Here is a 24,179-nt window from a genome sequence, read left to right as displayed (position 1 = left end):
ACTGCTGGCCGCAGCAGAGGAAAGGAGCTGTGATGCGTTTATAGGACATAGGAGATTTGAGCTCCACAAAATATAACCATTCGTTTTCTGGATAAAGTTGCTTACTGAAAAAGTAATTGACTCCAGATACATTTCAGAATGACCTTTTAATTATGGAAAAAACAGAAACAATACATTTTTTAATTATGTTTACAAAATTCAAAATTAAATGTACATGATTAATTTTTAAAATTGCAAAGTGTAGTATGTTTTAAATGAGACTGACGCATTGTGCCTATTTGTAGCATGCAAAATTATACACCATTACATGGGGAATTCTACTGCATATTTCACTACCAACAACTGTTCAGAAGAAAAGGAAATTACGACGAGGGCTTTGGACACACTCAACACAAGAACCGATGGCTTTTAAGGAACACTCCTGACATGGAGTACAGTGAATCTGAGGCATAGGTAATCCTTCTGTGACAATGTGAGTACCAGCAGAAAAGGCAGCATTGACATCTATTATGTATATTTTTTTTGTCAATTTCACGATTCAGTAATTTATCATCGTGGCTTCCCTCCATTAAAACTGTTCTCTTTCTGTTCTCAGCTGATGTGATGGTGACTGTGACAACTCTTGACGCTGTGTTTGAGCCACCATGAAATGGGCCATATTTTACAGTGTATTCATTCATTCATTCTAGAGTTCATTCATTCTTTTGATTGCTAATGAAGTATGTTGGCACAAAACTAACAACTTAATTATTGTTTTTAAAAAACTGTCTTCTTGTTACTGACTGTTTTGTTAAATTACTTTTTAAAACTTTTTTTTTAGTTACTCCAACAAATTACAGTAATACATTGTATCTTGTTTTCTCATCAACACAAATTGATATAGAAGAAATAGTGTATTTGAACTGGGATAACAAAAGAAGAATCAAGTTGTACTTTTACAGAAACATCCTGTTGATTGATTGATTGATTATTATGAAAAATGCAAAAATGTTCAATAATGTTAATAAGGTAAACATCTAATTTACCAAATCTAAATAACATACTCATTCACTGATTAATTAATTCATTGATTTATGACCATTAGGAAACATGGCTGTGTGTAACTGTCCTTCCATAATGATATATGTATGTATGTATATATTGTATGTTTAAAAAGGAGCACTCAAATTTGTTTGACTTCATAAACAAAACCAATTTTGTAATTTAAAGAGAAAACAAAAAATGAATACATTTCTATCTATGGCATTTAATTATTTTGTTCTAAAAATAAAATAGAATATCAATCTTTCAGTCATGTTTCAACTATTATTAATTACAGATTAGTTTGTGCAACACCGACTCCTTTGACACTTTAATTCCTGCATCCTAAACTGAAATAAGAACTACAACAACTGTAGATTACAGCTTTTACAACTGATAATAAATAATGAAACGGAAAAGTTATACAATTCTTAATTGGGTTTCAGCACAAATTTAAGCTTCTGCTTAAATTTGCACCCTCTAGTATCAGTGTCTAGAGGGTGCATTTGCTGATTTTCTGAAATAAAAAAGTTACATTTAATCCAGTTAGTGACTTTGTCCTTAAAATCATTCAAACTATTTCATACTCATTAGGGGAGAACGGGGTTGGTAGTCACACTTTTTACTTCACATAAACCGAATACTGAATAGATTCTCTTTTAATTCGTAATTGAAGTTTAAAGTGTCAGGTAGGAATAGAGAGGTCATCTGATTCTGTTCAAAAATATATGGGCTGTCAAATATGCCTTGTGCACTTGTGACAAACCATCCCCATTGTGGGGTTGGTAGTAGAAAGGTAGTAGAAAGAACAAGATATATAACACTATATATGTATATGCCAACATGTGACAACCAACCCCAAAGAGAATGTGATAAGCATCCCCAACTGGGATTTTTTGTTACAAGCAAAGCTAACAACCACACATTTTAGCATAGCTAAGAAAAAAGCCTACATAACTATCGCTCTCTCTTCATACTTTTTAAAGGCAATGATTGTTTTATTATAAACCCATTGTGTAAAAGCCCAGAAGAGAAACACTGAAGAGCTGGATATTTACATTTTCACATGAAAAACACTAAAAGTCCTCTCACCTCAATGTCAAGTGGTTTACTCCAGAAATGATCTCTAAAGTAACATCTCACCTAAATTCTGAAACTTTCAGTGCCAAAACTTTTTATCAGCGCCCTCTAGGGACAGAGATCTGATGAATGTGACAACCAACCCATGAGACAACCAACCCCGTTCTTCCCTACTACGAAAAGTAGTCCAAAGTTTATAGACGATAAGGGTTTCGGTCAGAAAGTCTGAAGGTTTCTGACAGAAGGCTTTCGAAACTGAATCAGAAGCAAGATACAGACATAAAGATAAAAAATATATGTATTGTATATACCACCATATAAAGAGTTACAGCACAGAGTGGATATGTAGTTAAGAGAGGAAACCTGCATGGTCTGCCAAGTGTTTGCATCAAAACTCATTAACTTTCAAAATATGGATGTCAGCATATGATATGACATAAATTTGTCAACCAAGGAGATTTATATAGAAAGTCTTTACTGGTGATGAATACAATGGAAAAGAAATGCTGTAATGTTAACAGACCACCTGCACTTCATTTTGCAAAAGTGGTGTCACTGTTTTTCCGTATGCCTACATTTTTATATGGAAGACTTGCATTTTCTGTATAGAGAGGAATAATTGCAATATGGCTAAGATCTTTTAAAACTGCTATTGTAAGAGCAGTTTGGTGTGTAATATGGTGACCAGTATAGATGGCACTGGAAAACTGTCTTTGGAAAACAGATTCTTAAATGAAAACTGATCTAATTAGGCTACTCAGTTCCATAAAAACATGTGGCACTCTGCACCCAAAACAATTCTTGTAGTGTCACACATCCATCATTGGAAAAGGAAAATAACGAGCAGAGGAATCATATTTTTGCAGTTTATAAAGTGATGCTGCAGCTGTAGTTTGTAGAACAATGACGACACTGCCTAAAGCACTTTTTCCAAATAAAGTTCACTTCAAAAGAAACATAACAGAATACAGGAATATAACACAAAAGAGACTGAATGCACTCATACAAGGAACACTCCAAAATAAAATATTCACACACAATCAAAAACACAGACAAGGTGTATCAACATCTTCTTCCAGGGAGTCACATTCAAGCATTAATTGGAGTTGTGTTAATATGTGAGTCTGTAGCTTTCTTTACACTCCACTATGTTCACCTATGTTAGTGACCTTGTCTGGTGTTTGGAGCCGAAGAGCTGAAGAAAGTAATGAAAGTGAACTAAAACAAAGTTTAAACGTTAAAAGTTAAAAGACACCAAAATGCTCCATAGAGCTGAGGAGAAGTGCAGAGTCGGGCATTTTTTCTCTGTGCATTTGTCATTATGAATGACACCTTTTATATTACACATAATCAGTTGACCCATTGTTCATTTGAAAATATTGATTAGTGCAGCTTTAACACATTTGAGAGATTTTGTAGACGTGCAAATTTGCAATTCAAAGTTAAACAAAGGTGAACTTTGACTTAATTTTTAGGCCTGTGCTCTTCCTGCGTCGACAGGTCAAAATGTCTGCTTATTTCTGTTTTCCATTATATTAAACAGTTGATTCATTGCAACTGAAACTCATTCATGTCTTAGTCATCCATGAGAGAGCAATAAGTTATAATAATACTGTACATCATTCAGCAACTAAATTTAGATCAGAAACAGAAACGAAAGAGTGTAGACCAAATATACATATACATTGAAACAGATTTTAACAATGAAAATTAAAATATAATGCGATAATAAAGTAAAATGTTCTATTAAAGGTAAGTGTTACCACTGTACAACTTGAGAGCAAACCACAGTTTTTCCTGATATGTTAAGGTCAACATAAACTAGAACTTCGTACTATTCCCTGAGTTTTCCTCTTTCCTAACGAATCCCTTGTAAGCGGTTCCACTCTCAGGTTCCCTGCAATTAAAAACAAGAAGATCATTATGTAGAATTTACTTTTTTTGTCTTGTAAGCAAAGTAAGTAAGTGTTCATCAGCTTACGTTGGTTCAGCATGGTCCTGGAGTTCCATATTGCGGGTCTCTGGCAGAAACCAACAGACACCTCCAGCAACAACGGGGATGATGCCATATATCAGCATGGGGATGGTCTGATGGTAGACGTCCAGGAGCCTGATTAACGGAGCGAGGATGCCCGCCACACGAGCACACATGGAGTTGAGACCTACACCATTCTGCCTGCAAGGATGGGCAATGGACTATTCATCCGTCTTTCATTTTCTGCAGTCATTTATTATCATTTTAAGTTTAACCGCTTTAAACATTACCTACCTTACCTTAGAGTGGTGGGGTACAGTTCTGCCGTATAAACGTAGACTATGGAGAAAGAGGCAGTGGCAGCAAATTTCCCCACGACAGCTACGACTGTGACCACTACAGGAAGGTCTGATGGGAAAAGTGACATACATATTTAAGTTATTTGTGTAAAATGTGTCTATTAGAGAGGATACATTTTAAAGGAGCAAGGATCACAAAACAAAGAAACAATTTCTGCTTCATTTTTATAAAAATTGGGAGTTTTTAATGATATTATTTATGTCTCAAGTAAACAGATTCCTATTATAAAAGAGTAAATTACCTTTTGGGACAGCAAGGATGCCAAGACAAGCAGCACCTCCAAACAATAGCACCCCCGCTAGACATTTTCTCCTCCCGAAATGTTGTATACAAGGCAAACTGCCCAGTCGTGCAGGAATTTCTACCATGCCAAAAATTAACTGTGTGAGGTAGATATCCAGACCAAAATTGCCAACATTCAGGCTCAGTCCATAGTACATCAGACTGGTTGAAAACCTGTCAATAGATTGGAAGATATATCCCTAGAATCACGACAAAAGTACTGCTGTAGATGTGGAAGCAGATTGTTATTGAAATGAATACTCACCACATATAACTCATTACAATAGCACGTTTTCTCAGATATGGTATCCTGAAGAGATCCAACATGTTTCTTTTTTTAGATGTACCCTCATCGTCCAGCTAAACAATGTAGGTTTATTTTTTAGTTAGTATATACAGTATGTATTTTAGTGGAGGTGTTTTTAATTTTAGAGATAAAAGTGATGCTGCTCACCTTGTCTAGCAGATCTTCAGGTACCTTCCTCCCATTTACCTTTGCTGCCCTCCGCACCTCCTTTATGGCCTCTTTCTTCCTGCCCTGGGTAATAAGCCAACGAGCTGACTCTGGGAGAATCCTAATCAAAATACAGATCAAGGAACATAAACATAAACATGTGCATGTAGTTTAATTTTTTAATGGTAGAATGTTGGACATGAGCATCTAAAGAGGCCCAAAAGGCTGCTGACCAGTAAAATATTCCCAAAACGAGGACAAGGGGACTAAAGAGCACCCACTGCAGGACCCTCCAGTTGCGGATAAAATAGGCAACGCCAGACAATATCATCAGTCCAACAGGGTAAAAAGAGTGGCAGATAATGGTGCAGAGAGCAAACTTGGAGGAATCACTCCATTCTCCACCTAAAAAGTAACAAGATAAACAAAAATCATTTCTACTATTTTATGATGTGTTTTGTAACAGTTTTCCTTGTGAAGACACTTTTGTTGCTGTAGGGCTGCAGCAAGATGACAAAATGCCATGTTAACAATAAAATTAAAATGAGGGTCAGTTGACATGTAGTTTGTAACATTTTTCAGCTGCTAATGTCAACACATATGGTAAATGGTAAATGCTTGATGCTTCTTGTTTTGGTTTGAAGGTTATTGTATTGTTTTCAATTCATGACACTGATGCCTATTCCCAAACTGTAAAAAAATATGTGGATGTTGAGAAATAATCAAGTTTATGATATTGTAATGCATTACGCATTAGGTCACAATTAGGGCAAACACTTCTATTTGCTCACTGGTGCAAGACCACTCTTGCCCATTAATAAAGTTTGTGTTTTGTGGTTTAAAGGACCAGTGTGTAAGATTTAGTGGCATCTAGTGGTGTGGTTGCAGAATGCAACCAATTGAGTGGCCTTCCCCTCCCCCTCCTCTTCCACAGCTTACCTACAGGGGCCACGAAACTCGTGAAAACTTGAAAGACCTTCTCTAGAGTCAGTGTTTGGTTTGGTTTGTGAAATATGACGGTGCTACATGGTGGCCTCTGTGAAAGAGGACCCACTCCCTATGTAGATATGAAGGGCTCATCTAAAGCCCACGAAAATACAATTATTCTTATTTTCAGGTGATCATACACTCATTAAAACATACTTGTGAATATTAGATTCCATTTCGGCCAAGTGTATTCCACTACATGCCAGTAAAATTATACACACTGCACCTTTAAAGCCACTATGATTAGAGTTTAAAAATGCCTGAGTTTGATGCCCCACAGAGGTTGCTTCAAAAAAAGGACAATTAGGCAGACAGTAGTGATGACACCTGCACATACAACAGACCATAATAGTGTGGTGGCATTGAGCTGTAGTTGTGAACATTGTACCTACCAATCACAAACGCATTAGCAATAATGCCTGAAATTGAGATGCCACCTAAAAATTTGACAACAATATAAACATAGATGTTGGGTGAGAAACCAGCACCCACACCAAACAACAGCAGGAGAAGGAGTGAAAGCAGGACGACAAAGCGACGACCAAACCTACAAAGAGAAGAGAAGAGAAAAGGTGTTATTTTGGTACTTGAGATTATGAGTATCAGATATATATGGATTTTACATAATAAAAGTTCAGCACAAGTTTGATACCATATGTTTAACAGACGCACTGCAAAATGAATTTTGGCCCAAATTGATCTTTCTTTTAAAAACATCTGTATATTTTGTAAATTAAACAAAATGAAAAATCCAATACTCTTGCTTTCTTGTGTATTGCAATTAGCAGAGGATCTTTGTTTGCATGTGGTATCAATAAGAAATGCTGGTGGGGAAGTTACAGTATGTGCATCGCTTTTAGATTAATTCAGGAAAAATGAATGAAATCCAAAACAATTTCTTATTTTCAAGTTTGCAGAACCAGGGCTGGCTCTCCGTCTTGATCCAGACTGTATCTACTTGCCATTATTCAACTACATTTAAATCAATTTCTAATGACGCTTCATTTAAAGACCACAAAAATTCTCAAAGAATATAAGATACCAAGTTTACAGCAGGAGTAAACGTGTTGTGGGTTCGTACCTGTCAGCCATCTGTCCCAGCACGAAGGCTCCAACCAGGAGACCGGCCATGTAGATGGACTGAGATGCCTCAATGAAACTGCTCTTGTCACACACCAGGTCGAACTAGTTGTAGCGAGAAAGACACAAAGACACCAAACTCAGTGATTTGTGAATCTGTTTGTGGCTGCTAGAAAGCACATCAACAGTCTGCTTATGAGAGGATGTAACTCAGTTTAATATTTTTCATTATCTCATCATTACAATTAAATGGAATTGACATACTTTTTGCCTGCAGCCTGTACTACAACTAGTGTATAATCCATTACTGTGTATTGTCAGAACAGTACAGTAGCTCAGAAGAAACAAAAAGTCAAAGTGAATAACTGCCACCAAACAGAGAAAAGCTGCCACACAAATATGATCTATCCATTCAATGAAACAGAATTTTCAATTCAATTCAAATCCTTATGAAGGACTCAGCTCATGTTGGGTCCATATCACAATAAAATACAAAATAATATAAACTCTATCAACAATTTTAAAAACCTATTATTATTTTTTTTATTAAATGAGTCAGTACTAAAATATTGTCATTTTTTCTCAGCACTATATTTTACTGGTTTGGTTAAACGGTTAAGTGTGTGGCTATATAAATTAGTATGTCAAGTATCTCTTACCTCTGTCACAATGCTAGAAGCACCTTTGGTCACCTCAAAATATGAACCATTAAGGCATCCTGTTGTAGTGTTGATCCCATATGCTTCAATGGTCTCCAAATCCCGATCCACAGGTGTGAACATTTTACAGCTTTCAAACTTTCCATCCTTGTTCACCGGGATTGTGAGATTTCTTTGTTGCTCATATGTCAGGTTGGGCCCACGGTCCAAGATCCAGTCAGTGTTACAGTAATGTGGGAAGTTCATGCCTGTAAACACCTGGCCAATTACATCAAAGGCAGTAAATAAGCTGCTGATGCATAATGCAGCCACCAAGCGTTTCTGAAAAAAACCAAACTCCCCAATCTCCTTCAGGATCTGGCCAAAGTTGCTCATGTTGGTATCTGAATGTTCTCAGCATGTAATACAGGACAGACAAATATTCCGTTTTAAGCAACGTCGACCAACAGTCAACTCAACTCCCGTCCCACAAGTTAATGTTTACACTGACAATCACTGTGCTTTTATGACCTTCCAAGTTGTTAACAAACAGACAACCTACGATTTAAAATGCAACATGTTAAAGTTACTTAGGCTGAAGTCCAGCTGTTATGCAGCTGCCAGGATCTGTGGCTAGTGGCCTAATGTCCACTCTGAGACCTAAAATTTCAGATTTAACATTATCTGTATGCTCAGCAAAAAATGCATGAGCACAGGAGTTTGGAGGAGGTACAAATTGGTTTAGGAGGCACAGAGCAGCACTTTGTGGGATCACATGTTACATGATCAGATGGCTTCCTGTGTAAAGTCTGAGACTCATATAATAATTAAACTGAGTGTTTTTGATTTTGTGAATATAATAACAGTCTATTGGTATGCTATCTGGAGTTATCAGACACAACATAGTACTTTCTGCTTTCTTGTGTGCATTTAAAGGTTTTTCTTATCAACTTCTTTCTCTATTTCTTTTATAAGATTCTGGACTTTACCCATACATCATAAAGTCTTGGCAGAAACTAATTAGAAGTGTTCTTTAATGTCAATTTTTGTGATGTTTGATGTCACAAAAAATGGAGCCAGGAATGTTTTATCTATGTAGAGGCAGATATGTGTGCATCATAGCAGTGGCGTGCACAGACTTTTTAAAGGGTGGGGGCGAAAAGAAAAAAAGGGCACGTACAGCGCGTTCTCGCCACTGAAGAGGGCACTTTAGCGCGCGTTTTGCCACCCAAGAGGGCAGTTGTATTTTGCCAACCAGGAGGGCACTTTAGCATGCGTTGTTGCCACCCAAGATGGCAGTTTAGTGTGTTTTGCCAACTAGGAGGGCACTTTAGCACACGTTTTGGCTCCCAATAGGACATTTTAGCATGCATTTTTGCCACCCAAGAGGGTAGTTGAGTGTTTTGCCAACCAGGAGGGCACCTTAGCGCGCGTTTTGGCTCCCAAGAAGACACTTTAGCATGCGTTTTGCCTCCCAAGAGGGCACTTTAGCGCACGTTTTTCAACAATTTGCCCCCCCCTTGTGCACACCACTGCATCATAGTAAAATGTGGCTGGAACACACTGGATCAGGTTGACCTGACACACACACAATAGCAAATGACGCCGACACGCCAAACAGTAGTATAAAGAGTATGAATGGGGCGTAGGTCGGGGCTGTTCTTCACTATTTCTTGGATGTTCGTTGTTGGTGTCTGCTATGTTTGATACATCTTCAATAAAGTCCCAGTTTGGCTGTTCGACGACTTCTGTTCTCAGTCTCTTACTTTAAGGGTTACTGAAGTTAAGTAATCAAGTAATTATCCTACATCTACAGTGTCCCTGAAGTGCAAAACGCAGTATTTTCCTTAACAGCAAAAAAGGAGAACACTAAATATGAAAAAAATGTGCAGCAATATACACATAATGTTGGCTGTCTGTACTTACAGCTATACTACTGAAATTAGTCACTTTTTTATTTCATGCAATTAGTTTCACAATTAGTGTCTGTCCCATCTTCTCTGTATTTGAAAACTAAATAGTTAAATGTGGTGCATGAGAAGAACTATTTTCAATGTAAAAATGAAGAAAAACAAACCCACCTTGCTTTACCTTTATGTTATCTTAGCTAAGAGTGACTAAAATGTGGTGATTTTTTTTCAGTTTAAAAATGTGCACTTCAGGGCCTCTATAAACCATCAGAAAACACTTTTGAGAGTTGATAAATAACAGGCTTACATGAAATACAATAACTGCTGGCCATGGAGGCCAAAGACCACCTGGGGTCATGAGGTCTCACATGGACAGTACTTAGTGATTAGTGATCAATCTGTTATCCTCCACAACACTCAACAAGATCAACATACAGCTGGGCCCCATTTCAGAGGGAGATGTAACTTACTGTAATTAGTGCACTTGTTGAAGTGGGACTGATTTTTACAAATAAAAGCAACTACAACTAAAAATAAGTAAAATAAGTCTGTAAAAATCAGTTTAGTTCGCTCTGGGGAAACAACTGATTACAATACGTCATAAAAACGTCAGACTGTGCGAAACTGGAAGAGAAGAGCAAACAGTGTCATGGTCGCCTCAGTTTGGGCTGAGAGATTACACTTTTTTTATTTTTTTTTTATTTTAAACGTGGGTTGCAAAATAGGGGCACAGAGTTTGAAAGACACTTAATTGCATCCTGTGTTTTTAAACTTTGAAACATTATGTGGACTAGTCAAGTCAGGATATTTTGGGTTATGCTGCCCTGATTCTTTTAAAACTCTCTTGTAAGGTCCCTAACTTTACATTAGTAAAACATTTAATGGCTGGAGTGCACCTTAGATGGTTTATAAACAGAAAGCTCACATAGGATAAGGATTTTCAAGGTGACAGGATTGTAAAGGGTCGGCACAATACAGCCTTTAAATAAGATAGATGGAGAAAAAAGTGCAGAGGAGGCTGATATGCTCATTCTTTATTGATTAAAAATAATCAAGAGAAACATGCTTTGAACTCCAAAACGATCAAAAATAAGAGCAAAAATGAAAACAGGTGGAGAATTCAAATATATTACAGCCTTGATGATTTTATTGCCTGGACAAAAGTGTTTTTGTTTTTTTGCCGGTCATCTGTTCAATTGCTACAGCTCTGTTTTAACTACATGTAAGCAGGACAGAAGTTGAGAAAGAGAACAAAGCCATTAGATCTTCAACTCTGTTAGAAGTAGGGCTCAATCTACACACACACACACACACGTACATTTCTCTCAGCGCTCATACACACCTATCCTGTCCATGTCTGCTGTCAGCTGCAGACTCCACCAGGAAAATGGCACCGAATACTGCTGTTTAAAAACTTCAGAGTAAAATAAGGGTTGCTGACTTTGCCGCTCCCACTTTGAGCAGAACACAGGGTCGACACACCTGTATATCTTTATTTCAGTTACAGTATCTTCACATGTAACAAGAACTACATTTCAAAGACACTGAAAATCTGAATCTAAACCTTGACATGTCAAAAAAAAGAAAGAAAAAAAGACAACGAAAAAAGGAAAAACAAACAAAAACAGTTGGTCATTTTCAATTTAAGGCTAGCGTAAAATTTAACATGTTTAAAGTCAAAATACAAAGATTTCCTCTTTAACATTTTATCTGCAAGCAAAAAAAAATGCATTTCATTCAATATGGCATCTGGAGGGTTATGACATTATCACATCACCAAATTAAACAGTAAAACCTGCTGGCGCTTCAGATCTACACATTAAAGCAGAGTGTTAAATGAACCTCCCACTGCGAGATGCACATTCATCATCAAGCCATGTCAATAATGCACATAAACATCCAGAGTGTGGCTGAGAGGATGTGACATCTGTGCTGATGACAGCTTTTATTCCATCTGAACTGAGATACATTTCTAAATCGTTCAAAATGTCTACAATCATAGCTGAGCTTTTCCAACACTGAAGGACCTAAAATCCTCATTTTAGCTGTTAAAAAAAAACAAAGCAGATGTATGACTTCAGATGAGGGTTAGAATAACTGCTGTAAACAGCCTCCGCTTGTTACTATTAAGTGTGGGAGACAAATTTGCTGTTACTAATTTAAGGGAAATTTAAGGTGGCATTAAGCAGTGCATCAGGACAGCTGTGGCTCCTCATGAAAAAACATATTCTCAAAAGGCAAAAAGCGGAAATTCTTTTTTTTTTAATGAGTAAAAGGTGAATGACATACAGTAAAGTGACATTATGTCCTGCAAAACGAGGGAATTCAAAGCCAAATTTGCAGTGTCGTCATCTTCCTTCCTTCACACAGCGCTACAACCCACAATCGTGTCATAGGACAGAAAAAAGGCCAAGAGTGAAACACCCAGTATAAAAACAAATCAAAAGCCAAATGTAATTATTTACATACTAGAAGTTAAATCAAGTACTTATTTTCCATCCACATAAACAAAATATGCACTTAAGTCTTTTTTTTTCTTAAGAATTTGAGAAACTGATTCCAAACAGACACAAACTTATACCAACAGACACACACATCTGCTCTTAAAACACACATGGTTTCAGCTGTTGTAAAACTTTTTACAACTATTTCATATTTAATAAGACAATAGAAAGTCAATATTATCTTGCACTCCTCTTTCTTCATCATTTCACTTTTGTAAATGGGCTAATAATTTGAATTTTATATAACTTTAAGTGCTTTATTGATGTCCAAAAACCTTTAAATGGCATCAGTGAGCTTCACAGTTGCACAGGCTGTTCCTTCATTATAATTAACATTGGCACTAGTGTCACAGTGTTGAATATTCTCATCAAACTGGTATTAATCTGCAGCTAAAACTAGTTCCCAGCAAATCTCACACCTGTTTGAAACTATAGTTGTAAATTATTTAGGTGTTTTTTTAAATGAAAGTATATTTTTGAAAATTTTTACTGATTGGACTTTACAGGAACAAATCAGCCTGAGCTGCAACATTCAGCAAAGAGGTGAGATTTGTTGACACCAGCAAAAATGTAGATAATCAATAGCCCTATCCTTTAAAGCTTGTTATTGTTGGGAGAATTCACATCAATCTGGAAAAATAATTTATATTTGGCCACCTGAGATCACATCACCTCAGGACACAAAGTGTATCTAAAGTTCAGATTCTAGTTGACTCCGTAAGCTCCTTTTGTAGTAAAGTAAAAAGTTTGACATTAGCAACTGAAACCACATTTGCACATTTCAGACAACATAATGCTCCATATGGTAACTGGGGACCTCCCCAAAATGTGCATTCAGTAGTTCTGATGACTATAAGGCATTGTTATACTTATCAGGATTCAAGGGCGTTAGTTCAGATTGTGCAAATGCATCATATATTAGAGAGAAAAAAAGAACAGGATGAAGGAGATCAGGATGTTAAATGGAAACTGTTTGTTGCAGATACTTGCATCCTTCTACATATACACTGTAAACTTTTTTTTGAGTGATCCTTACACTGTACGCTCTGATACTTCAGCCCACCACCTAACTCAGCAAGGCGGCGTTGTATGATCCTATGGGTGACCAAACGGTACTGTTTTCTTTGGCAGTAGTGGTTTCTTTACAGCCATAGAAAGAAAAAAAATGCATTAAACTATTTTTTTTATTATTTTCACATTTTTTAGGCAAGTCACGGTCCCAGGTAGAACAACAGTTTAACTAATGCTGAGCTGAGCAAAGCCCATCAATTTGACGTCATCTGGTATTTCAGATCCCTCAATTCCAGAAGCCTGAAAAGACAATAATACAGTGAGCAAAACATATATATAATATACATACTGTATGGATAACACATAACAGAAAAAATATATGTATATATGGCTAGAGTGGACATGAAGGACAAATTAAAATTTTATTCTAAAAATATATGTGATAGTTCTGAATGTTGGACAGTTGATCATAAAGACAAAATATTTCCCCTGTAGCTAAAGGTTCTGGTATAAACAAGAATTTACTAATCTAAAGATTAGGGAAGGTGATTTAACAAAAGCATGAATCTCCTTTTTTTAAATACTAGGGTATAAATAGATGAAAACGTAGCACTCACCAGTTTGAAAGTAACATTTTTATTGGCTTGAGGCTCATCAACTATTTTCTGCAAATTTGCAGCAACTGAAAAGAAAAGCAATGTTTCAGTCTGATGAAAACACAAAACTGTGTGTGTGTGCTGTATATGTTCAGAAAGAAAGAAAAATGAAGGGGCTTTTCAAGTGATTTTATCACTGACCTATTACTAAGTCCCTCCCGTCCACTAGGCCTGCTGACACCAGCTCCTGGGACACACCATCTGCTGTGTCTGAAAAGACAGCATAAGAGACAGATTGTCACAGGTGGACCAAAACTGTTTATTTTCTAAATGGCAAATATTAACAGGGTTACTATTAATGAAGACACCATTCAGCACACAACATTATTAACACACATCGTTCTTAGAACAGATATTTATCCAAATTTTGGTCCTGGGGTTTTTTCACGACTGCTTTTTCCATTCAGGTTGAAGCACCGAGGGAAGTTTTTTAAACCCAAAATGTGACATCCTAAACAAGCTCAGGCTGGTGACACCTGCATACACAGGTTGGATTTTGACAAATGAAGCACTTTTAAAAAAGACATTTCACTTACCTCTCCCTGGCATGAATTCAAAGCGGATGTCATTTAGCTCCTTCTTTGAATTTCTGAAGAGATAAAGGAAAGAGAAACTAGATCAGAGGCATAAAATTGAAATGTTTGTAACACAACAGACATAAATAGTGGAACATAGACTGAAAAAAAAACCTTTTTATGTGGTGTTGGGAAAACATACCTTAACCTTAATACCAAACTAATGGGAGCCTTAACATCGCCTGAGGCAGCTGGAGCCTGTGGAAACACAGATAAAAGACATTTATTTTGATTAGACTGAAAGCTTTAAAAAGAATCAGCAGGGCGCCCTGGTAGCCTGATGGTGCATACCACATAACCACAACATCCATGATTCCCACTGTTCGGGACCCTTGTTGCATGTGACACCCCTCACTCTCTTCCCCTGTTACCCGCCTCACTACACAGACTCTCAAATAAAGGCGTAGTGCCAAAAAAAAATCTTTACAAAAGTAAATGAATAATTAGCATATCTAAAGGAGTAGAGGGAGGTAAAAATATCAGTGGTCAACAGATGTGGGACAAAGCTAAGTGTGACTGACCTGTGTGAGAGAAGCAGTGGCAGCAGCAGCAGCAGCAGCAGCAGGTACGCCTGGTGTGGGAGATGCAGCCTGGAAAGTGGATTGAGTGTTTTGTGGTGTGGGCTGCAGTGGAGCCTGGCCCGCAGCTTGAGGTAGTTCTGCCTGACCTGCGACAGGAGGCTGGAGTTGACTACTTAAAGGCTCAGAACTCTGGAAAACCTGAAGGAGAATTTTCATCAAACTCCGCGCATCCTTTCATATCAGTGTGTACAAACACAGCTCAATAAAGGTCAGAGTTTGTAGTTTGACAAAATCTTATTTCAAGGTCCACTGATCTACATTAACTCCAATTACACTTTGTAGGCTAAAGCCATAAGGTACCTCACTAGTTTTGCTGATGAGCTATTTTCGATTAAGTGAAGAGGAAGAAACCACTGTTAAACTCACCTCTGAATTCTGTGATCCCTCCTTCACTCTTGGTGACTGTAAACAGATAAAAACAAGATAACCCTCAGGGGATTTCCTTTTAAGTGCCTTGTGCAAAGCAGAAGAAAAAAAAACATACCCGGCACATATGGATGCAAAGAACACACAGAAAGCGAGAGAGGGGAAACAGATGAAAAAGGCTCACTCGTTTACTTTTCTCATTAGACAAATTACTGTAGATTTTTGACTGCCCTGGTGTAGTTGGGCGATATGATGATATTTTATGAGATAATGGTAACGATCTTTCTGCACTGTGTCTACTGAAGTATCTCTCCCTTTAAGATCTATGTGATTGTATTTCAAGCAATACTGTAAACATGTTGCATTAACTGTTTTATGGCAATAGTGAATTTAGAACATTTTTGAATCAATTAAATAAATGCTGTAATTTTGTGGGTGTTTTATTCACTTGATTAGCCCAAAACCCCAACCAGAAAATGTACTATGTCACCATACTGTATGTTTCAGGATATACAATTACACATAGAACTCTTTAACCATATCTATTCTGGTAACTGAGTTGGTTGTAAACGAGTGAAAATATACATTTAGTAAAACTTTATTTTACACTTCCTTAAATTTGACTAATTTCCTAGCAATTTTCTGAGTAAATTACAAATATTTAAAGGTTCACTTTTAGAATATTTTACAGAGAGGGTGGTGCAATTTGGTACAAAACAGAAAAAGTGTCAAGTTGGTTTAGTTGTGCCCACTCAACATATATACATTTAAATTATTTTCAGTGTTTAATTTTTGTTAATCAAACCATATATTTGCACATTACATTTTTCCCCCAATAATTTCCTATAAGTAGCTGCTGTGTAACTGTTTATTCTTAGCTATCTCTTTTATAGGGTTGTGTAATTTCATAGTATAAGAGAAATGTGTTTTTTGCAAATTAACAACTACATATGAACCCAAATATAATGAGTCATCAGCTAACAACTAAATTAACTTTTTTCAGTTTTTTCTTACCATTTGTAATAAATTGCACCACCTTTTGTGTATAATGTCCTCAAAATTAACATTCAATACCTGTAAATTACTCTGAATATTTCCAGAACATTAGTTTAAAATTAAAGAACCTGTAAAATAAAGTGTACCATACATACTTTGTTTGATTTCTCATTTTAGTCTTAGCTCTGAAAAGCTCAGAAGCAGCATATGACAGATGAAAGTCACACTGTTATATGGTTAAAAACTGCTTGGCTGTGAAAGAAAAAAAAAGAAACAAGCAGAAAAGTCCAAACCGACTCCCAGCAACGTAGAGTCAGACAGAAACCTTGCAGGGCCCAAATGAAGCGAAACTGATGTGACTGAGAAGACAGTGATGTGGCGTCTGGACTGTTGTCAGAAATCATATCAACTCGGAAGTCTGCTATCTGATTCAGACAAAGTGACTGTTGGGGCTGTTACTGATGAGACTGTATTAGTCCTTACAGCACAGACAGACACTACCACAGTTACAGCTATTGATCTTTAGTATAAAATCATGCACCGTTTAATCTACTGACAATCATTTCACCCATAGAGTCAGTGTGAGCATTTAAAGTTCAGTTTGCCAACATGTTGCAATAACAAAGCAGCATAAAAGCAGCTAAAATCAAATTTGAATTTGTTGATGGTCATTAGTGCTCTCATTGAAGATCATTTACAGGGTTGATAAGTAATTTGCCTTGTATTGATTAAATGTGATTTGGTCAGTATAATTAAAAAGTGATGTAGAAAGAGAAATGGAAATACAGATGGCTTCCAGGAAAGGTAACTCTCACTCCTTTGAATAAATAATGCCAATGTCCCCTATATTCATTGTAGATTATGAGCATTTTAACAGCGACCGGAAATTGGGAAGTATCTAAATTGTTTAAATTTTAGATAATGAATATGTTGCAGAAAATGTATCTAATGGAAATATCTGAATTATATAAATTTTGACTGGCAAAAACTACCCTAAAATCTCTTCAATACTACAGATCTAGTTCTTTTATGACACAAAGTATCTCCTGTTTAAAAAGGCACAGCACTGACTAATGGGTTCTGACGAGGTTAACTTGTGGGTCAAATTCCACTCACATTTTCGGCATGCTCAGCTCTCAGCTTAGTGATGATGTTGTGAACTTTTCCTCTTAACAAACCTGTTGTGTAAGGGTCCCTGGTAATTACTAGTTGTCATCTGATAGGTTAGTGTAAAGTTACATAATGGCAGAACAGTTGCTTCTGTCTGGATGGAGGGTAAGAGCTTATCTGTGTGCAGATCTACTCTGGCAAAATCTAATTCCTACAAAGACCTCTAGTGTAAATACGCATTTAACCAAATTTCAAATTGTGAAAACCTTCTCATCACCCTACAAGGCCTTTCCTGCCCTCTCTGGCTATCACATGCTCCCTGGCTAATGTTCTGAGAGACTCCTTCCTTGTTAGGGGAATGCCATCTGTATTGTGGAGGCAAGTGAACAACCCTGGACGCAGGCAGTGGCAGCTCGAGTGGGTAGGAGAAGCGCACTTGTCGCCTGGGGGCGCCAACATGCTTCAACTGCTGCTCCTTGGCCATCAGACAGAACATACACACATACAGGAGACTCAGTGGAGAGACAGTGGACAAACATGCTACTGCACAGACATGAGAGTGACCATTTTAACAGTGTACAGAGATTAAAAGACAAAGACAAAGTGCAGCATAACATAAGTGTTAATGTGTGCATATGAGAGAGAAACAACTTGTGGATTCATCTCACCCTTAAGGCAGCAACAGCTGCTTTGCCTTCTTCACTTTCCTCATCCAGCTCATCATCACTCCACTCCCATTCGCCATCCTCTGTTTTATGCAGCCGACCACTGGAACCTGGCACTCGACGTACCTGACGTGCACACAACAGAGCTCATCTTGTTAGCTTTTTATAATTTAGATATAACCAAAAGTACCATATTTGATTACATTTACAGTTTTTGTTGACCTACCCTTTTCGACCTCTCTGTTATTGTGGGCGCTCTCTGAAGTAACTTCTCATGTAAATATTCATTGGTCTGTCAGAAGAGGAAAGAAATGAGGGATGTCACTCAGGTAAATAAATTGTACCCAAAGATGTGTGTGACTCTAAAGTTGAAATGGAACACCTAATGTGCTTTACTTTACACACAGTAATCCTACTGTAAATGTGTTTTTTTATTCAAATGGCAGATACTTCATCTATAATTTGTTCCCAGCAAAATTTAAAAAAAAATAGCTATTTAAATCCCTCTGCAGAATGACACAGGCTCAAACTTCTCAAATTCATGTCAAATATACTGTATCCGATTTTAAATAATAACAAAGCCTGCCCTCTGCTGTTAACACACAGTATTGCGGTTCTTGTCTGAGCCCAGGGTCATGTCCAGCAAACCAACCAGGTTGTACTGGGGATATCTGACATGCTGAGCCAGCAATCTAGTTGTTCCAGTTGCTAGGGCACTGGGCAGCCAGAGGCTAGAGTTAGACTGCTTATCCCTGCCTTTGTTAGAAACAGCTCTGCATGGCCAATAACGTGAGGAATGCTGCAATGACCTCAGCTTGGGTCGGATATACAGACAAGTAGAGCCAAGTAAGAAGTAGTTTGAAACACGCAAACACCTCAGGGAGAGAGACCTTATTGGTTTATTTCTTATTTCTTGATGCATTACATTTTTCGTCCTCTCTCACACATAAACCCTTCTTACCTCTAGAGCTAAAAAAACACTCTATGTCAATAAAGTGCAGCTTAATTTTAAACAGACGGCAAACTAAGTCCATTCAGATGATGATGACTCAGGGTCTAACTGATTAAGTCTCAGGCCCAGAGGGAGCTCAAACACCTACCTTCGCTTTCTGAAAGAATTTATGCTTCAACAACTCTAAGGATGTTGGCCTGAAAAACAGCAGAATGACAATGAATCAGTTCGGTTCATCTGACTGTAACAGCTGTGATACTCCCAATGACCGAAAACTGTGAATTATGTACAAGTTTACAAATGATTGTAATCAGGTCAGTAAAAGCAGTCATATGATGTGGTGCTTAACATGCTCTAGGTATAGCTAAGTATAAATTGACTGTCCACAGCTGCACATTTCACATGCTCTTTAAATTTAATTAGCACATAATTAGCATAGCGCAGATGTGTTTCATTAAATATATCTACTAGAAACCACTGTAAGACATTTTGTGTGGTCTGAAAGTTTATGTAAAGGCTTTACTATAAACACCTTTTCTCCGGATCCTTTTGTAGACACATGGAGATCATCTTTCTGAAGGATTTTCCATATTTCTTTACCATCTCCTTGTCTGTGATTCCAGTCTCCAGGGTCGGAGGGTCATTCTGCAGCGTCAGCATCAATACCTGAACACACCAGAACCACTTTGACTCAAATATTACAGCACACAAAACCTCAGAAGTTGTACTTTGAGTAAATCAGAGGACGTGCCTTTGCAAATGTTCTATGTCATTGACTAAACCTTTCTGGGTATGATTTAGATTGTTCCTCTGTGTTCTCACCTTCATTGGCGGATACTTGTGATAAGGTGCAGCCCCTGTAGCGAGCTCGATGGCTGTAATCCCAAAACTCCAAATATCTGCTTTGAAATCATAACCCCTCACCTGTGGAAGCAGAAAACATATTCAGCCTTCACCAGAAGTTAAAGTGATAGTCAATTATCTAAAACATGAAGTTTGGTCACGGAAAAATGAGGCTCACTATTGCAGTAAACAAGCAAAAAGCTAGAGAGTTCTTAGGATGTAAAACGGGCTCATTTGCAGTTCCCTTCAGTGTATTTCTAATGCAGAAGCCAGAGTCTTTTCATCATTTTCACACATAATGGTACAGATCAAGCTCCAGTCGTGTGTTTACTGATATCAGAGATGAAAAGTTGTAGCTGCAGGCTTAGAATTTCTAAAAAAGTGTCAGTATTGAGTAAAATAAACATAATGCATCCTTCAAAAAAATAAACAGAGAAGTCTGCTCTGCATGTGTGTTTTTGCCTGCTGTGAGCTGATGAAATGAATAAACTGTATTTTGGAGATTTTTCGTTGCCATGGTTACCACTTGGTATCATGCCAAAGAGGACAGACCTGCTCCATGACCTCTGGGGCCATCCAGCATGGTGTTCCCACAAACGTCTTGCGCACTTTATTTCGAGTCATGTCACCACCTGTGGCTAGAAAGGCACTGACACCAAAGTCTGACAGAAGGGAAAGGAGGAAAAAAAAATGAGACCCCAAGCAGTAAGTCAATAATAGTAATGTCAAGAAAATGAATTTCCCTCTGCCTAATAGATCTCCTGCGCTTCAATTCACTAAGATGTTTGAAGTGATTAAGCTGTTTAAGAGAGCCAAATGAGATGGCAGTACAGGTGAGGGAAGTTTTAAACATCTTTACATCTAATCTGGGTCACTACTGACAGGTGCTGTAAGGCAGTGCTGCCTTTTGGCCAAATACCTGCAATTTGCACTGAACCGTCATCCCCAAGAAGAATGTTTCCAGCCTTAAGATCTCTGTAACAGACCAAGAGAGAAGAACTTGTATGTTAAATACCTCTCTTGAGGAGCTGTCAAAGAAAAGGTGATTGATGTAGGGCTAAATGGTGAACACAGTGGCAGATGTTGTAAAAAAGAAGAATGAAATAGCAGTTTATTATTATTACCTTTTAGTGAGTGTTTTTTACTATGTAATTGAAAAGCTTTTGAAATGTATTATTATTATTATTAATTACCAATTACAATTACTGCTGTAAAAGTATATACAGTTATTATTGAGGTGGGAAACTGAAGCCTCCATACACTTTCTGAGACAGATGGTTAAGGTTTTAAAATCATGCAGCCATACATGGATGTTGATAATTATGCAAATGAATTATATCACTGATTTAAAGTTAACGCTCTTCTATACTCGATTCCTGACTTGTATCTCCATCAAATTCAAATTCAAATTCACACACACACACACACACACACACACACACACACACACACACACACACACACACACACACACACACACACACACACACACACACACACACACACACACACACACACACACACACACACACACACACACACACACACACACACACACACACACACACACTGTAGTTAATTTGTTCATCCTAGTTCGGCCTCCCCTGGTGGTGATAAGAGGATTCAGCAGGGACAGCTGTCTGGCTGCCTGTCTGCCTCCGTTCTTGCGCGTGCACACTCGCACACAATTGCATGGACTGCCACACAGAATGAATACCGTCATCCCGCCAGCCATAGCGTTGTCATAGCAACAGACTTTCGGTGATAAAGTTGAAGGGTCGAGTAAAAAGGCGAAGAAATAAATAATAAAAAGAAAGGACGGCAACACTGTCACAGAGGACAAACTGTTGGCTCTTTCTGCTGACCAGCCTTTCAGGAAGGGAACGTACATTTTAAAGAGACTAATGGCAGAGGAGGCTTTGAGGGGACAAAGACCACCGAAGTGGCGCAACCCCAGAACACCGTCAGCCTTTGACAACTTCCAACAGATTTAGTTAGCACAAATTAGCCCAAGACAGCTCCTAAAACCTTAATTAGAGGCAGACAAATGATTCAGAAGAGACAGTCTCAAAACCTGAGCAGTTCATCGTGCTGCCAGATGGGGGCACTGGCGTAAAATGCTTGCAGCTTTGGCTAAGAGATACTGTACATGCTGTTGGATCATTCCAGCAAATAAACTGATCTCAATGAATTGGAAAATAGACTGGCCTTTGGCGTGGAGATGAAACATGACACAGCTTCCAAGGAACAAAGGCTTCGATCGGACTATTACACAGTCCATATAGGCTATAAATGCATATACAGGGATGTAATTGTGGTGTTTTAAAGATTCTGGTGCTTACAACATCAACTTCAAATGCATGGTTATTCTTGTAGACTTGCTTTCAGACCCTTCCTCCTGTTGCCGACCTTACTCCTCTGCTACTAAATCTGGATGCACGATCTTTACAAGCAACCTACTCAAAACACACAAAGAGGTAGAGGCACTCAAGAGTTTACAGGTCACAGTTTAAATCATTGTACAAATGCCGCTGAATACTTGAGTGTAGAGGCCTCTTCCTCTAAGAGTGCTCCAGTAAAATACCACACGGGCAATAGATCTCATAGTGACGGGGGCAAGGGAGTGGCAAACAGTGAGCCAAGGAGGGAGGAATGCAGCATATGTGACATATTAGGACCATAGGCTGAAAATGACTGCTGGGATAATAAAACTATCCAGAACCAGACAGGGATACTCCACAAAACGGTATTAGATAACTGTATTAATGCCCTTTCTAAACCATGTGTTTTCAGTAATCAGCTCAGACAGAAAGAGCCGTCTGCGTACTACATGTGGAGAAACATTGATGTGCTTATGCGCCTAGACGAGTTCAATTACGTAACTGTCACACTGGGGAAGATGCAGACGATGGGAAAGGGTGGATAAAGAACAGACATGACAGCCTTTGCTAGTGGCTTTAAAAAACTATTGGAAATGTCTGTAGCTGTACAGATGTCTGTGCTCCGCGGCTCTCTTGCGTGTCCCGCTGTCACTTCTGCAGCCCTGACATAACAGCTAGGTGATATCAGGTCACAGTGTATTACCGTTTCTTGCGCTCACTACTCCTGCGTAATCAAGCACATGCTCGTACAACAGGGGTGATTTACGTCCAGTAATTTGAGATGTTGCTTTTTAAGGATTGGAGAGGAGGTGTAGAGTGGACCACCTGCGGCTGAAAGGCAAGTCAGAGAGTATCCTAAAATACTTTTCTTCGTTTACAAGACTACTGTCCCTCACAGAGTGGGTCCAATACTGTCTTCTATCACCTGTGATTCAGGGTTAAGCCTAAGTTAATGATGTACAGTATTATGAGTTCAATCTAAGTCAATAAAACGACTCAGGTCATGTCAGGTCAAGATTTCCAAGTTTATTATCTGACTTCTTTGTCCCAGAAGATTGAGCCACAATAGAAAAGTGTTCTCCTTTTCCATCTGGAAATGTGCTAGATGAATAATAGAAGAATGTACCCCGATGCAGAATCAACACAGGGCTATACAAAAACTTTTAGACAGTACAATTTATTCGGTATTCAATACAACCGTCTCCTTAATCTGCAAATCAAACTATCATGACTTGAGCTAATAATTTGATTTGCAGATTAGGAAAATCAGAAGACATTTTTTCGAGTTTATTTGACATCAAAATGAAGTTTATTTGAAAATCGAGCTTAGCGTTTTGAATAAGAATTTGAGCTGCTTAATTGTCCATATTTGTCTCTTTATGACATCATCACCTCTCCAGTCATGGCTGTGCAGCTTGTTGAACTTCACAAATTCAAACTAAGCTGTGACAAATACGATGAATATTATTTTTTTAATGCACATTTTAAATTGAATGCACTCCACCCTGTTAAAAAGGGCCACCTGTGACGCTGCATTATTCCCAAAGAGTGATCAATCTGATTGCAACCCCTCCCTGCGCTTGCTCAAAAACCATGGAGGCTATGGTTCACTGCAGCAGATTGTAATGCTATGAGAAGAAAAAAAAGGCTGCAGAGTGCAGACAGTCATTAACATTCACAGGAGAGGAAGAGGAGGAGGGGAGGGAGGAGGTAGTGACACAATGCACCATGCAAGTTCAAAGAAATACTGTGT

General features: G+C 38.0%; 2 protein-coding genes across 3 annotated transcripts in view; both read right to left on the bottom strand.

Moving 5' to 3' along the window:
- Nucleotides 1-2,952: 2,952 nt before the first annotated feature.
- On the bottom strand, nucleotides 2,953-8,355 carry slc22a13b (solute carrier family 22 member 13b). Of its 2 annotated transcripts, XM_062441199.1 has the most exons (10): nucleotides 7,898-8,355; nucleotides 7,240-7,343; nucleotides 6,551-6,705; nucleotides 5,405-5,576; nucleotides 5,172-5,292; nucleotides 4,983-5,077; nucleotides 4,677-4,891; nucleotides 4,375-4,483; nucleotides 4,082-4,276; nucleotides 2,953-3,997 (listed from the first exon to the last, which is right to left on the bottom strand). In XM_062441199.1, the coding sequence occupies exons 1-10, from the start codon at nucleotides 8,270-8,272 to the stop codon at nucleotides 3,922-3,924; spliced, it is 1,617 nt and encodes a 538-aa protein (XP_062297183.1). In that variant the 5' UTR covers nucleotides 8,273-8,355; the 3' UTR covers nucleotides 2,953-3,921. The 2 variants fall into 2 exon arrangements, with proteins under 2 accessions (XP_062297183.1, XP_062297184.1); XM_062441200.1 differs by lacking the exon at nucleotides 2,953-3,997 and having other exon boundaries at nucleotides 4,137-4,276; nucleotides 4,370-4,483.
- A 2,599-nt stretch (nucleotides 8,356-10,954) lies between these two features.
- oxsr1b (oxidative stress responsive kinase 1b) overlaps nucleotides 10,955-24,179 on the bottom strand; it is a 37,339-nt gene continuing 24,114 nt past the window's right edge. Inside the window, exons 5-18 of the mRNA XM_062441198.1 lie at nucleotides 20,965-21,020; nucleotides 20,598-20,707; nucleotides 20,025-20,126; nucleotides 19,735-19,868; nucleotides 19,351-19,399; nucleotides 18,477-18,542; nucleotides 18,254-18,376; nucleotides 15,480-15,515; nucleotides 15,054-15,251; nucleotides 14,675-14,730; nucleotides 14,494-14,546; nucleotides 14,099-14,167; nucleotides 13,919-13,983; nucleotides 10,955-13,601 (exon numbers count right to left, since the gene is read on the bottom strand). Coding sequence (XP_062297182.1) covers nucleotides 13,527-13,601; nucleotides 13,919-13,983; nucleotides 14,099-14,167; nucleotides 14,494-14,546; nucleotides 14,675-14,730; nucleotides 15,054-15,251; nucleotides 15,480-15,515; nucleotides 18,254-18,376; nucleotides 18,477-18,542; nucleotides 19,351-19,399; nucleotides 19,735-19,868; nucleotides 20,025-20,126; nucleotides 20,598-20,707; nucleotides 20,965-21,020 — 1,192 coding nt within the window. The 3' untranslated portion in view covers nucleotides 10,955-13,526. The remainder of the gene's footprint in view (nucleotides 13,602-13,918; nucleotides 13,984-14,098; nucleotides 14,168-14,493; nucleotides 14,547-14,674; nucleotides 14,731-15,053; nucleotides 15,252-15,479; nucleotides 15,516-18,253; nucleotides 18,377-18,476; nucleotides 18,543-19,350; nucleotides 19,400-19,734; nucleotides 19,869-20,024; nucleotides 20,127-20,597; nucleotides 20,708-20,964; nucleotides 21,021-24,179) is intronic.

Source organism: Scomber scombrus, chromosome 20, assembly GCF_963691925.1.
Source record: "Scomber scombrus chromosome 20, fScoSco1.1, whole genome shotgun sequence".
Taxonomy (NCBI): domain Eukaryota; kingdom Metazoa; phylum Chordata; class Actinopteri; order Scombriformes; family Scombridae; genus Scomber; species Scomber scombrus.
Note: the sequence above shows the minus strand (reverse complement) of the source record. Positions and strands in the feature narration are given on the sequence as shown.

Coding starts and splice junctions, on each gene's coding strand:
- slc22a13b (XM_062441199.1), bottom strand. CDS start 8,272: ATGAGCAACTTTGGCCAGATCCTGAAGGAGATTGGGGAGTTTGGTTTT. Junction 5,293..5,404: donor GTTTTGGGAATATTTTACTG/GTCAGCAGCCTT, acceptor TATTTTGATTAG/GATTCTCCCAGAGTCAGCTC. Junction 4,484..4,676: donor CATCCTTGCTGTCCCAAAAG/GTAATTTACTCT, acceptor TTTTCCCATCAG/ACCTTCCTGTAGTGGTCACA.